Below are 16,051 nucleotides of genomic sequence, written 5' to 3' on the forward strand. Positions count from 1 at the left end.
TATCAGTAGATGAATAACCAAAGAGTAATAAATTTCCGAAATAAAACACAACTTGTCACAACTTCAACACCTAAAATACCTAACCTAACCTAAAAACGTAAGTAAACCATACATCATACATAACACATGTAATTTGATTGAAAAACATTTTTCAGAATGGGTGCAACAAAACCTATCTTTCGTGATCTTAATCCAGATGATCCCGAACCTGAAGCAACGGAAATTGAATCACTTTGCATGAATTGTCATGAAGATGGCATAACAAGATTACTTTTAACAAAAATTCCTTTCTTTAAGGAATTGGTGCTGATGTCCTTTACTTGTGAACACTGTGGTTATCAGAATAATGAAATTCAATCTGGCGCGCCTGTTGCCGAGAAAGGAGTGCGAATAACTTTAATCGTATCAACAAAAAGAGATCTAAACAGACAAGTGGTAAAAAGTGATTATACCAGTGTAAAATTACTAGAGTTAGATTTCGAAATCCCTGCAAAAAGCCAAAAGGGAGAGGTAACTACTGTTGAAGGTGTTATCAATAGGAGTATAGCAGGATTGGAGCAAGATCAACCTGTTAGGAAAATTCAACATCCAGAAGCAGCAAAGCAAATTGAAGAATTTATAAATAAATTACAAGAATTGAAAGAAGTAAAAACTTCATTTACACTAATATTAGAAGATATTTCTGGGAACAGTTTTATAGAGAATCCAAATGCTCCCAGGATTGATAACTCCTGTATAACTACACATTTTATCAGAAACAAAGAGCAAGACCATCAATTGGGCCTTTTTAGTCAAAGTGAAATAACAGGTGAGGAGGAAAGTGCTATACTGCATCCTATTTCTGAAGGTGAATTTACATTAGAAGATTTAGAAGGGGAAGTATTACAATTTCCAACAAATTGCCATTTTTGTAATTCTCCTTGTCAAACCAATATGAAAATGACAAATATTCCGCACTTTAAAGAAGTAGTGATTATGGCAACTACATGTGATGCATGTGGACATAAAACAAATGAAGTTAAATCAGGAAGTGGAATAGAACCAAGAGGTCTTAAAATTGAAGTAGATGTCAAAAGTAAGGAAGATTTTTCTAGAGATTTACTGAAATCTGAAACATGTTCCCTTGGCATACCCCAATTAGATCTTGAGGTGGGTCCTCATGCATTAGGAGGTAGATTTACTACTGTAGAAGGCATTATACTAGCTATTAAAGATCAACTGAGTGATCCAAAACAACATATTTTTGGTGATTCAGTAGATCCTAAATCAAAACAAGAATTTGAAGCATTCTTTAACAAGTTTGAAGATATTCTTTCTGGAAAATTATTTGTTACATTGGTATTGGATGATCCAGCTGGTAATAGTTACATTCAAACAATGAGGGATGATAATCAGCCTGACGAGGGTCTAAGGATTATACATTATGAAAGAACATTTGAACAAAATGAAGAGTTGGGACTTAATGATATAAATACAGAAAATTATTAATTTTATTTACTGATATGTATATAATGTGGACCTGTTGATATTTTTGTATAAGTATTGTAAATAAATTATTTACTACTGCTTTTATATAATTTCTCTTCAGTATTAACTTTCAAAATAGTAGTTTTAATATTAATGGAATACTAATACTAAATTATTAATGCTAAAATAAGTAGTAATTATAAACAAATTTTACAAACTACCACCTAAAAGATTATATACCTGAAAATCATTTCAACACACATGATTCTGTAATTGAAAAATTCTGTGGAAAAAAAAAATCCATAGCAGCATTCAGGCTACCCTTAAATGAATAAAGAAGTCCCAGAAATATTTATATAAAATTAAATGAAAAAAACTAAATCTATAAGTCAAGGAAATAAATGTAATACAGAATAAATAGACCTAACAGTGTAGACAACAGAACATAATAGTAAAGATAGAGGCAAAACTAAAGAATAGGAAGTTTCTGATGCATAGGTCTTTATTGATCTTATACTGGCTTTATATGTTCTTGATTTCATCTCACAGTTAATGTGTCGGTTATACCATATTTATAGTGTTAGCAAATCTATTTGCTCTTTGATCTCTTACTTCTTTTTCAATGTCTCCATAGCTGGACAGCATACTGCTTAGGTATTTTATTTCTATAACTTTTTCAATTCTAACTCCATCGATTACTATTTTACATCTGATTGGTTCTTTACTGATCACTACTGTTCTAGTTTTCTGAGTTAAAATCATCATGTTAAATTCTTTTCTTCTTATATTAAATCTGTGAACTAGCCTTTGAAGGTTATCTTTATTTTAGCTATCAATATTGCATCATCTGACTAACAGAGATTTTTAATTTCATTGTTCCCCATTCTGTATCCTTTTCCTTTATTGCCGCTCTTTATGACTTCATTCTTCTTTTTCAGTGCCTTATCCGGTCTGGATGTTGGCGATCATCAAATCTATCATGGTTTTGTTGCGAAACAGCTCCGCGGAGGTCATCCCAAACCATTGTCGGAGGTTTTTTAACCACGATATACGACGGCGTCCCGGTCCTCTCCTGCCAAATACTTTACCCTACATAATGAGTTAAAGGATTCGATATTTTTCTTCATTCCGCATCACGTGCCTGAGGTACTCAAGCTTATGTTGTTTCACTATATTAAGCACTTCCTTTTCTTTTCTCATGCACTGTAGGACCTCAACATTGGTGACATGGTCCATACATGATATTTTTAGTATCCTCCTGTAGATCCACATCTCGAAGGCTTCAATCTGCTTTTCTGTGGCGTGTGTCCAGGCTTCAACTCCATATAGTAACACTGGAAGAATGTAGCACCTCACTATCCTCACAGTTCATTCTGATTAAAAATTGACTGAATAGCATAGGGCTTAGGGTTTCCCCTGTCGTATTCTAATGCCTGTAGGTTCCATAATTTGTCATCTTATCTGACTATCATATTATTGTTTTGATATATGATTTCAATTGTTTTTATAATATCCAGAGGATTGAGCAAGCCCAATTTAATAAAAAGAGCAAATACATTTTTTACAATAGAGTAGAAATACAAGTAGCTAATTACAATAGCAGTACAAGCAATCAAACATAATATTAAATTAAAATATCAAACAAGACAAAAACATTGCAAAATAGCAAAATGTAATTATTTAAATAACAATATGAGTCCAATTTAATAAAAACCAAAATAATTACATGTTTCATTTAAATATTAAGCCTACCAGTTGCTTTTAAAACGACTGGTGGAGTTGCCCAAACAGATGTAAATCATAAAGGGAGTTAGCTAGCCTCAAAACTCTAGGTTTGAATGAAAAGAGTGCATAATTGAATCTCTGAAACAATACATGAAATAATCACACTTATCTAGTCGAGTGAGATGGTAGAAACAATCTGATCTTATTCAGAAGTTGGGAACAATAATTGCATATACCCTTTATAGTCGAGGCGAGATCTGTTTTGAATTGAACATTTTCCATAGGAGTCTATTTTTTGCTGGAATCACTTCAGGATTTACCTACCTTGTATCAATAATCACGATATGCGCCAGTTGCAAAAATTGTGCTTAATTTTTTATTTAACAAAATCTGAAAAACGAAATTTTTTGCTTTTTGCGCCCATTTCGCCTAAAACTCACTGACATATTACTCCCACAAAAAAATTATAAAAGGTAAATGTTTTGATTTTTAATTTTAGATAATATTTGGCTAGCGAGAAATTGAAAATTTAATGTTTATTGCTTAACAAAAAAAGAAATTATTGGGCAAATAAATGCATATCTCTTTCGACTCCCAAACATCACTTACATTCTTCTACTGAAACATTTGCTAAATTTAGTGAGGGTGGGTCCAACAGTTTTTGCATAATAACCTTGCAATCTAATGCAAAAAATTGCAAATTTGCATGGAAAAAAATATCGACCCGTTTCAACATTTTTACAAAATCTAAGAAATATTGTGAAATATCAGGGTAAAGTATTTTTAGTAGCCTCTACATAAAACATCAGTTACAGTTCATTGTTATTAGTTTTAATTATCATTGCATCCAGTAAAAATTTTTCTTATTTGAAATACACAATAAAAATTTGTGCATAATTTGATTTTGTTGTAATCTAAATTCTATCTACACCTAATGTTATATATTGTTCCCCAGTTAATTTATTACAATTACCATTGGTCATCTCAATGGTAATTAGGAGTTCGCAGTTAATTATATAAATACTTTATTCTACAGTAAGAATTAATAATTAATTAATTAAAACTAAACACTAAACATATTTCATATTTATTTACATTATTGATGAAATAATATTACAAGTGACAGTTGACGATTTGACAACCGGCATCACTACTAAAATTGTGAACCAGTGTTGCCAAGTACAAAATTCCAATAGAAATAGAAACATGTAATGTAATATTTTACATTTTACGATAATATTACATATTATGAAACCTATAAATAAGTAAGTTGCATTTTTCTTTGAATGTTTGCAGATCCAAACATTTCCGATAAAAAATTTGTATGTAAAGAAGTGTTCTGGTGGGATGGATTTGAAATAATGCCTCCACGTCCTAAACTGGGACTTCTTACAAATTTTGCAAACCGTGAAGAAGAACACCAGGAGACCGAAGAAAGCTCTGGAGAGTGTACAGAAGAAGAATCTACAACTTCCGTTTCTTCTGATACTGAAGGGAGTGCGGAGAGTAATCCTAGGCCCTGTATGAAGGTAGGTTGTAAAATGTCACATACCTATTGACTTCACCAATTATATAAATCCAAATACAATACTGTCTCAATATCCTTTTGTCACTGTATTTTTGTAGCCATGCTGTAATTTTTACTAGAGATAATAGCTAAATAGTGATAATTGAAGGAAGAAATGAGTTTGTTTGAATATGTTTTATACATATATTACAATAAATAATTTCAATAGTCGATATTATAAACTTAACTGTAGAAAACGAAATTTTAAACGTAAACTGGAATCCATTCTAGCGACCAAATTTATCAGTGAGGTCTAATCAAGATATTCACAGAGCTTATGAAGAAAAAACGATCAGAGATAACAGAGTTTTTGAATCGTTTAAGTCATGCCGGAATAATATGGTCTCATTCTATTTGTAGCAGATGGATATGTGGCACGTACTGCACCAATAGCAGTTCTCGGTTGAGCTCCATGATAAGATAGCTGTCTTCCTGCCATCGTATAGTCGGCATACATATACATATTGTGCATGTGACTATTAGTGGCCTTTGCTTGTGTTGCTAGCTTTGGAGATGGTAAAGGCTGTATATTAGGAGGCACAGTAGGTTGCAGAGTCCACTGAATAGTGTTATGTGGAAGATTAGATGTTTTACTAATAAGAAATTTTGACTCTAGATTCTTCTTAGGCCAGTAATCCTCAAATATAGTTTCCTGAGGGAAATAGTTCTTAATATCATTTAAGCTAATCACTGAACAAGTTTCATGAGCAAACAACTCATTCCTTATTCCCTGCACTATACAACAGAATTTCAGGTAGGCTAAATCCCATCCTTCCAATGTATCTGCTATTTGGCGAAGGTTGTCAGTTTCGCCTTCGAAATAGAAGAGTGGTATATATTTTAGTTCATTGTGTAAGGTATATGGTACCACTGATTCTTTATTAATGCGAATGAAACCACAACGGCCCAAGTTCTTCACTTTCTCAGTGTAACAATTATTGCTTAACTTTGCATAACAATGTCCTAAAAACTGATAAAGCTCGCTTCCGTCCACTAATCGAACTATAAGGTCCCGGGATGTAAACTGTTCACGACCGAACTGGTAGTCACAATGTTTTAAGTTTATTTCATTTAACAAACGAGCCTCAGCTTCTGTTATATAATAACTTCGAATATTTACACAGTTGTATAAGTCTTGATGTAAAAAATTTAACAGTTTATTTAACACGTTCATTTCTAGCATTCTCACTGCACAATATTTCTCTCCAGATCTTAGAATATATGGAATATGGATTTTACCCATCATAGTCCATCCAAATCTACCCTTTACGGACTCTTCATCAATGTTTTTGGTATCAGCTCTGGTTGTACCAGCATTGTTTTTAGGTATAGATTTCTCACCCCCACTTAAACTATTTAAAACCTTTTTTACCTTGTTGGCCTCCATAAGTTTAGTAGCCAATTCTGTAATCTCAGCTTCATCCTGTCGTTCTTGTTTCACATTCATGATAGATTGAAAAAAGTACAGATATTAAAAACTAAAAGATATGTGTCTAGCAAGTTCTGTCAAAACCTTTCTTTTAATACTTATTCAGGATTTAAATTTACATTTGATAAATAGTGGTTATTTTCATTGTTTACACTTTAAAAACAGTATATTTTTAAATCTGAAGAAGTTTATGAAATTTTGTTTACAAAAGCACAAATGAGGAAGGATTATTTGTCTCCTATTTTAGCGGCCATAATCAAACGAAAAGAAACTGTATTCTTGCTAGTTCTGGTAAACTTTAAAAACTAACCAAACTATCTTCAACTGACACTAAAGTTCACTCGATTTTCGAATTTTTGGGTATATTTCAAATAAATTGTGTTTTACAAGCTTTATTTAGAAAGTTACTGACACCATCATACGACTCCGTGTACGCGAATACTAAAAAAATGTTCGTTGTTACACTAGAAGCAGTGTTGGCTGTATTGGTGACGGCGTGACGGGCTAATGCTAACCTCAGTTCAAGGCGCGAAATATATAATGGCTGCGGAATATCCTTGGCTGTACTACCAATCGCCGCACTTTATGTGGTGATTAGATTCACGTGGCGTCAGAATGTTCATGACGTCACAAGAACTAAATAGAGGCTAAGTACAGTGTTTCCAAGGTTTTCTATAAAACTGTATTTCAAGGATATTGTTTTTAATAAAATTTTCTTTTACAATGTAAGGACTACACAGTATACACAATTATATTTTAAACGATCTTTTTACAATTATGTCCCAAGTACTCATAATATACCTACCAATACAAATACGAAACGTTGTAAAACTGTATTCATGTAATAGTGACTATTTTTTCTGCGTTTAGTCGAAAGTAGACCTTATGTTAAGAATTCATAGAGAAAAATGACATTTCCTATCCCGCTATTATTACGACCAATAGGTTAATTAAAGGTCAAATTTTCTTTGTGTACCTAATATTATTTTCGGCCTTCACAAAAAGAGACTAACTTACTCACAATAACATATTAAAAATTGATATAATCAGGAATAGTGGTAGAAAAAAAAATATCCATATTTTATAAATACCTAATCACTTTATAACATGAGCGCTGCGTTTGCGCGTTTTTTGAGAATGAGAATAATTGCTTGTGAGTTAATAACTTAGGTATTCTAATTTCCGAACCTTTTTTTATTGAGTAATTTATTTCCACTATATTATTTCCATATGCCTTTTGTATTTAAGAAAATCTCAAATGTTAATTTTTAAATATAATTAAAGCCTATCCTTTCCCCATTGTGAAAGTAAGTAGGTACTAGGTATTAGATTAGTATTAGATGTAAATAAGGAGCAAGTAAACTCCTTGACTCAAAGTAGACGGGAAAGAAAACTCTTACTCCGTTAAATTTTTACTATGTGTTAAAATTTCACTCTCTTTACTTTATCCTATGTTAAAAAATTGAAATCTAATGAGTATTTTTGTCTTGTTGGTTGTGATTTTCTTAAATTCACTAAATGTTTTGTTAACTAATTCTGGATACTAAAACTAATAAACAAAATCAAGTTATCGAGCTTTGCATGGATGTTATATATTTAATAGCATAAATGTATATTTATTATAGTAACAATACTTAAATAAGACACACGTGGATTCAACTAACTTGTTTATTGGCAGAACTATGACTGACTGATTGACATAAAACAGAGTATATAAAACATTCTAACTTGATGCATGGTCTCTTTAACTAAATGTACTTGCATAACAAGCTTCCCCGCTTAAAAAAGGTAAAAAAATATTTAAATAAAGAAATCTTAATAAAATTCTAATTTGGTAGGAACTTTAATTAACTCTACCTGAACGAGTAGCAATAACTTTTGGAGTAGTAGAAATTCTGACCTGTTTTATCAAAAATCCTTTCAGTGTTTTTATTAAAATCATTGGATTCATTTTTATTATTACTAATAGGACTATCTACTGCTTCATTTGTTATTGATACTTTTCATTATTAGGGTTTACATAGGTAACTGATTCTTGCCCAGAATCATTTACAACTTTTCAGTAGGTAGGTAGTAGAAACTATCGGTTTTTGTTCGTTATAGGTACCTATCTTTCTCAAATTTACATTTAGGAATATCACTCACATGTAAATGCAAAATTTATGTTTTCCCCTATTTGTACTAAATAATGTTGACGCTCTTACAACTCGTACTACGTTTCCTCTAGACCATAATTGTTTAATTTATTCTTTAAATATACAACTTTGTTATATGTTTGTTTTATAACACTGGACGAATTTGATTCTGCAATACCAGTTTTGATTATTAGGTTTAATTGAATCAAATCGCGTTCTAAGCTTAACTTTAAATAAATTCTCCGATGGACTAATGCCTGTAACCGTTGATGGTGTATTTCTGTAGGGGAAATATCTGGAAATATGCCTATGATGGCATGCTGCCTTTCATGCATCGAGTTATGCTTTTATGGCATACCACGTGTATTTGTAAATTGTTTCCTGTCGAACGATATCGGCTGCATAGGCGTGCACATAAACAGTGTTTATTTGTAACGGTAAAGTTACAAACACTTATTAGTTCCACAGATAAGTCTGTAACGGAAAGTGTGATTTATTGAATGTTGAACTATTATAATGCACGTTAACACAAACAGTTTTTTGCCGCTTCTCGTCTGAAGTTAAAATATCCAAAGTAAGTATGCAATTTTGATTAGTATTAAGCTTCAGTAGGCAATGCATTGTAACTTCTGCCATTGTGGTGCTAGAAGATTACGCTCTGCTTTAAATCTGATGCGTACTTGCCTATGACGGCATAGCAGATGTGTTCCAATGATGGCACAGTATGCCATCATATGCACATATTATATGCCATCAAAGGAAAATGAATAATAAATGCAAACATTTCAAAAACTCAAATTTTTACTTATATTAAGGTAAAAGTAGATAAACAATACCATTTTGTAGGGTTTTTTAAACAAATTTGGAGGTTTCAAATCGCATAAAATCTTCAATAGTAAATTTAAGTGTAGGTATATCTGAAATATCCTTGCCTTGAAAGAAAAGAAGATGGGATGGCTGTTGGCTTCCAAAACTTAATGTTCCGGCTACGACACTCCGTAGACGTTTTGCAAACAACTCCGGTGGAAAAAAAGGAGATTTGGGTGGCCGAAGAATTACACTACCTCCTCATCTTGAGCAAGAGTTAGCTACTAATATGATTGATATGGAAACAAGATTTTTTGGTCTCACAACGCTAAATTTAAGACGATTAGTTTTCGAACTTGCTGAGAGAAATAACATCAAACAAAAATTCAACAAAATGACTCGTCTTGCTGGATGGAAGTGGGTGAGGGTTTTTTTAAAAAGAAATAGTACCATTTCACTCAGAACACCAGAAAATACATCTCTCGCGCGAGTACAAGCATTTAATAAGAACAATATTAAAGCATATTTTATCTCTTTGGCAAAAGTTTTAGATTTTCACAAGAAAATATATTCAACGTTGATGAATCAGGTCTTAGTACTGTTCAAACAAGGCCCCAAAAAGTGTTTGCAACCAAGGGACGGAAACAAGTTGGAGCACTGAGCAGTGCGGAACGAGGTCAGCATTTAACAGTTGTATGTTCAATGAATGCAATTGGTACTTTTGTACCACCTGCATTTATTTTTCCCAGAAAAAGGTTCAAAACTTAATTAATGGACGCTGCCCCAACGGGAACTGTTGCTTTTTGCCAGGAGAAAGGGTGGATGTCTTCATACATTTTTGTTCAATGGCTTAAACATTTTATTCACTATACCAAAGCTTCAAATGAGAACAAAATATTATTATTGTTAGATGGTCACAGTAGTCATAAGGGACTGGAAGTCTTACAAGTTGCAAAAGAGAATGGTATTGTACTTTTCTGCTTTCCACCACACTGTTCCCACCAGGTGCAGCCACTCGACGTGGGCTTTTTTAGTCCTCTATAACCAAGAAATTCAAAATTGGTTAAAACGAAATCCTGGAAGACTCGTTACGCACTTTCAAGTTGCTGGGTTGTTTAAAACAGCTTAAAAGTGTTATTCATGCTAACGCCATAAAGACCTTTGCCAAAACAGGGATTCAACCTTTTAATCCATATATTTTTGAGGAATGGATGTACGCTCCATCATTGGTTACAGATAAACCTATAGAGTGCAATCAAGATCGAACTCAAAACATCCATCTAAACAATCCAGATTATAATCTAAAAGAAAACCTAGAAAGTGGACAAAATCACCCACCTAAAGACTGCCAACGGGTCCTTCTAAAAAATGCTCAACCTGATGCTCTTCACATAACAATCCAAGATTTATCAACCATTCCAAGTGTTTCGCAGTCAAACACAAAAAAACAAAAGAAGCGTGAAAAAAAGTGGTAATAAATTCAACCCCTGAAATTCAAGAATTGAAAGATAAGGTTGTTGAAAAAGAAAATGTAGAACGAAGAAAACTGGCAAACAAAGTTAAACGACAAATAAAACAGAAGATAAAACCTAAAGGAAAAGCAGTGGAAAAGCAAATACAACAATGGATTAGAACGGAAATCTGTGGATGACACTTTTCCTGAAAAACGAACATTATACCGAATGACAAAAGAAGGGATAGAGAGAAATGATGAGAAGGAACAGGAATCCGCGAGCGATAACGAAAATTTTGAAGATGATGATTCCGACGTCGCTTGCTTGTATTGTAATGGCCTGTATTTCCTCTCAAAGTCGAAAGAATGCTGGATTAAATGTCAGGTGTGTCACTCTGAATGCGCTGGGATCGATAAAAAATGATATTTTATTGTGATTTATGTTTGTAACGATGCTATGATCGTTTAACAGTTCGAACCGTGGGAGTGTCAATATTTGCGCATCCACTTCTACAACGTGAAGTCATAGTGGGATTCAGGACGGCTATTTAAGGCGTGTGAATAGCGGAATTAGACAGTCTTGCAGCTAGCGCTCTAGGCTCCCTGACTCGCCGGTGTACTGAACCAGCGAGACATTCTGGACAGAGATAGTTCCGTATTGAGGATCATACTCTGTCCCTAACCAAGCGGAACCCATCGGTATTGCGTATTGAGCATTACCGTGGATCTGCACAGAACCAACCGGGACAGAGATTTCCGTATTGAGGTCATACTCTGTCCTTAGCCAAGCGGAACCCGTCGGCATTGTGTATTGAACATTGCCGTGGGTCTGCACAGCTAAATATTTTGTTTGCGAGCATATACGGAGCTTTCTCTGAATTGAAGCGAAAGCGAGTATATTAGTAGTACTAATTAGTTTCTTTTCTTTTATAGACGTTTGCCGGGGAATATTCATTCATCGCGGGACCCAGACGGAAACGTAGAATTCATTTTATTTTTGTTTTATAAGTATACAACGTAGAATTCCTTTTTTTTTAGTTTTTATTTATTGTATATATATACTTAATAGATTTATTTTTATTTCAAACCTGTGTTTTACTGAGTCTGTCGCCCCGAAAGAGCTACCCATCACAAACTGGCGCCCGAGCAGGGACCATACATAGTAACGTCAGTAATATCACCAGTAATAGTAAAACTGAAATTGGCCGATAGTAGTAGCCGCAAGCAGATGACGGCGCATGTAAAAGATTTAAAACCGTGGGTAGGAAGATTGTAATAAAGATACCGAGAGGGATAGATGGCATCACGAGGCTGTAGACACCATCTACACAAAAAAAAGGTATGTTACTTTTTTTTTTCAAAGAGAAGGGGGTGTAACGATGCTATGATCGTTTAACAGTTCGAACCGTGGGAGTGTCAATATTTGCGCATCCACTTCTACAACGTGAAGTCATAGTGGGATTCAGGACGGCTATTTAAGGCGTGTGAATAGCGGAATTAGACAGTCTTGCAGCTAGCGCTCTAGGCTCCCTGACTCGCCGGTGTACTGAACCAGCGAGACATTCTGGACAGAGATAGTTCCGTATTGAGGATCATACTCTGTCCCTAACCAAGCGGAACCCATCGGTATTGCGTATTGAGCATTACCGTGGATCTGCACAGAACCAACCGGGACAGAGATTTCCGTATTGAGGTCATACTCTGTCCTTAGCCAAGCGGAACCCGTCGGCATTGTGTATTGAACATTGCCGTGGGTCTGCACAGCTAAATATTTTGTTTGCGAGCATATACGGAGCTTTCTCTGAATTGAAGCGAAAGCGAGTATATTAGTAGTACTAATTAGTTTCTTTTCTTTTATAGACGTTTGCCGGGGAATATTCATTCATCGCGGGACCCAGACGGAAACGTAGAATTCATTTTATTTTTGTTTTATAAGTATACAACGTTGAATTCCTTTTTTTTTAGTTTTTATTTATTGTATATATATACTTAATAGATTTATTTTTATTTCAAACCTGTGTTTTACTGAGTCTGTCGCCCCGAAAGAGCTACCCATCACATGTTCTTAATTATTTTAATGTGTGTTACTTTTTTATTTGTTGTATTATTGTTCTCTTTGAATAAAATGCGAAAATTCCACTAAAACATATTTTTTTCTATTATACTGTGCAGCCATGCCATCATATACAAGGAATGTGCCTATGATGGCACACTTGACATTTCTGATATTTCAATTTTTTAATATAAAAATCCACATTCCCTTTGACCTTTATATGTCCAGCTTAATTGGTACATTCAACTGAACTAGAAAAAAATTGTAACAAATATGATCATGTATTTTAATAAAAAAAAAAACCATATCTGTCTAACCAATCATCTGTCTTGTTATTAGAACACTTCTTCCGAAATTTAATGTTTTATCCAATCCCTTTTTAATTGTTTGAACTGCCCTCTCCGCAATGCCATGGCTTTGCGGGTGATAGGGTGGTGCCTTTATTAGTATGATCCTATTGGCATGGCAAAACTGGACAAATTCACTATTTTAGAACTTAAAAGTGGTCCAATATCTGAAACCAATTCAACCGGTAACCCAAACACAGCAAATACTTCTTTTAATTTAATAATTGTTTCAGAAGCATTTGTACCCCTGTCCATCACTTTATCATCTATCCATGTAGATTTATTGTCTACTACTATTAAAAAAGTGTGATTATGCATATGAAAGAAATCTATACTGGCTCTATAAAAATTATTATAAGCGTTTGACCAAGGCAAAAAATAGCATTTTTGTTCGTACTACTCCTAAACGCTGTTCATGAAATAGGGATAAGATATTATCACGCAAAGAACTGGGAATCACTACTTTGTTTCCTCCTAATAAGCAAAGATTTTCAACCGATAATTCATGTTTCCTTTTAAAAAAGGTTTAAATGACAAATCTGGTACCGACTCAGGCAACCCAGATAACGTAAAATATATTATTTTCAATATTAGCAAATCTTTCTTGGTAGCATTCATAATATCTTCAAAATTTAACGGAATACTATTAATTAAACTGAAATAAAGAGAACTTAGATTTCTGTTCCTGACGTCAACGGAAGCCTTGATAGACCATCGGCATTCGCAATTATCTTTCCCTTATTGTACTGTATTTCATAATCGTAAGCAGATAGGATAATAGCCACTTGAGCGATTCTAGGTGCTGCAGCCACTGGAAAACATTTATTCTTTCTGAAAATGAATTGTAAAGGTTGACGGTCAGTAAACAACACAAACTTACTCGTATATATACTTATGGAAACGTTTTAAGGCAGATATAGCTAAAATCTCCCTTTCCAAATTAGAATACTTTTTTTAATCAGCTGCTGATTGTAGGTACTAGATGCAAACATTACCCCAACTCCACACCCACCAACATCACAAGTAATAACGATTGGAAGGCGAGGGTCAATATGGGTTAATACATCATTTGACATTTGTAACTTTTTACTCTGCTGAAAAGTTTGTTCATCTTCCTCAATCCATTCAAATTTCGTGTTTGCTTTGCATAAATCATATTGGTTTACGGTTTGTAGACAACATACTAATAAATTTTCCATAGAAATTTAAAAGACCTAAATATGATTTCGGGGTAGCGGGTGGATACTTCTCTGCGATCCCGGCAGGGGATAGATCTACTTTAGGAATAGCACATCTTCCCACGCGAGCTCATGGATTTCCCCAGACTCCCATCCCCGGGGAAACCATGTCCAAACCCAAAGCATTCCCATCTACACCCTTTCCTTCCCCACTTAAAAACCAACTCGCCAACACGCACAAGCCAAGCGTGGCGTTTTAATGTCTTAAAACCCCAAAAGTTATTTTTCCATGAAAGACGAAACTACTAAACGGCCCTCAGTCTCCAACACCCCAACACCCCCAACCAAGGTAGTGGTTGGAACAGGTTTAGAGCAGAGGGTGCTAACAATCTTCGGAAAAAATCAGGCTACTACAAAGAGCGACAAATTCATATTACTTCATACAATGTTAGAACTCTTATATCAGACCAGAAGATGATGGAACTGGAGGAAGAGCTAAAAAACATAAAATGGGACATCATCGGCCTCAGTGAAATAAGACGAAGAGGAGAAGCCCAAATTACTCTTAAATCAGGACACGTATTTCATTTTAGAGGTGAAGAAGACACTTCAAATGGTGGAGTAGGATTCATTATACATAGAAATCACACACAAAATGTAGTTGAAATTATCAGCATAAGCCCCAGGATTGTATATCTCATCTTCAAACTAAATGCAAGATATAGCCTTAAGGTAATCCAGACATATGCTCCAACGACTACCTACTCGGATGAAGAAATTGAAAAATTTTATGAGGACCTAGAAACAGCGTTACATGCCACACCAGAATATTACACAATAATTATGGGTGACTTTAATGCGAAAATGGGATTTAAACAAGATGATGCAGAAGTAGCAATGGGTAAGTATAGCGATGGCGAAAGAAATGTGCGAGGGCAAAAATTGCTGAACTTCTTACACCAGGAAAATTTATTCATGATAAACTATTTTTTCTATAAAAAGCCTCAGCGTAAATGAACATGGATCAGCCCAGATGGCAGTGTCAAAAATGAAATAGATTGTATCATAACAAACAGAACAGAAATATTCAAAGACATCGAAGTACTCAACAAATTTTCAATAGGAAGCGACCACCGATTAATCCGAGCTAAGATACTATTAAATGTCAAATTGGAAAGAACAAAGATAATCCTAAAAACAAGAAAAAAGAAATGGATTCCCCCAGAAAACAATGACCTGTATGAAGATACACTAACAAGACATATAGAACACTTGCAAGATGAAATAGAAGAAATAGTAGATCAAGCAAATGATGGCATAATGAAGGATCTAAAAGAAACGGAAAGGAAGTGCTGAAAATACCTGGAGCTGAGCTTACCCCATAAGTAAGTCTGTTATATCTAAACGAACCCAAGTGGGTGTTACTAGTAAAATATTCTTTCGATTCTTCCCCTATTTCAAGTTCAACACTGTGCCAAAAGCCTCAGCGTAAATGAACATGGATCAGCCCAGATGGCAGTGTCAAAAATGAAATAGATTGTATCATAACAAACAGAAAAGAAATATTCAAAGACATCGAAGTACTCAACAAATTTTCAATAGGAAGCGACCACCGATTAATCCGAGCTAAGATACTATTAAATGTCAAATTGGAAAGAACAAAGATAATCCTAAAAACAAGAAAAAAGAAATGGATTCCTCCAAAAAACAATGACCTGTATGAAGATACACTAACAAGACATATAGAACACTTGCAAGATGAAATAGAAGAAATAGTAGATCAAGCAAATGATGGCATAATGAAGGATCTAAAAGAAACGGAAAGGAAGTGCTGCCCGACCGTTCTGATCCATAAAGAAAAACTAAGCCAAAATACCAAAGAGCTAATAG

At 34.2% G+C, this 16,051-nt stretch overlaps 3 protein-coding genes across 3 annotated transcripts in view; 2 read left to right on the plus strand and 1 right to left on the minus strand.

Annotated features, from left to right (window-relative positions):
• The window catches only part of LOC140434554 (SANT and BTB domain regulator of class switch recombination), a 90,710-nt gene that overhangs the window by 56,000 nt on the left and 18,659 nt on the right, over nt 1-16,051 (plus strand). Inside the window, exon 7 of the mRNA XM_072522903.1 lies at nt 4,489-4,721. Coding sequence (XP_072379004.1) covers nt 4,489-4,721 — 233 coding nt within the window. The remainder of the gene's footprint in view (nt 1-4,488; nt 4,722-16,051) is intronic.
• On the plus strand, nt 91-1,566 carry Zpr1 (zinc finger protein Zpr1). Its single transcript, XM_072522902.1, has one exon. It carries the CDS (start codon nt 157-159, stop codon nt 1,486-1,488), a length of 1,332 nt encoding a protein of 443 aa, XP_072379003.1. The 5' UTR covers nt 91-156; the 3' UTR covers nt 1,489-1,566.
• Nucleotides 4,732-6,677, minus strand: LOC140434556 (uncharacterized). Its single transcript, XM_072522905.1, has one exon. It carries the CDS (start codon nt 6,204-6,206, stop codon nt 5,079-5,081), a length of 1,128 nt encoding a protein of 375 aa, XP_072379006.1. The 5' UTR covers nt 6,207-6,677; the 3' UTR covers nt 4,732-5,078.

The sequence above is a fragment of the Diabrotica undecimpunctata genome, chromosome 2 (genome assembly GCF_040954645.1).
Source record: "Diabrotica undecimpunctata isolate CICGRU chromosome 2, icDiaUnde3, whole genome shotgun sequence".
Classification (NCBI taxonomy): Eukaryota; Metazoa; Arthropoda; class Insecta; order Coleoptera; family Chrysomelidae; genus Diabrotica; species Diabrotica undecimpunctata.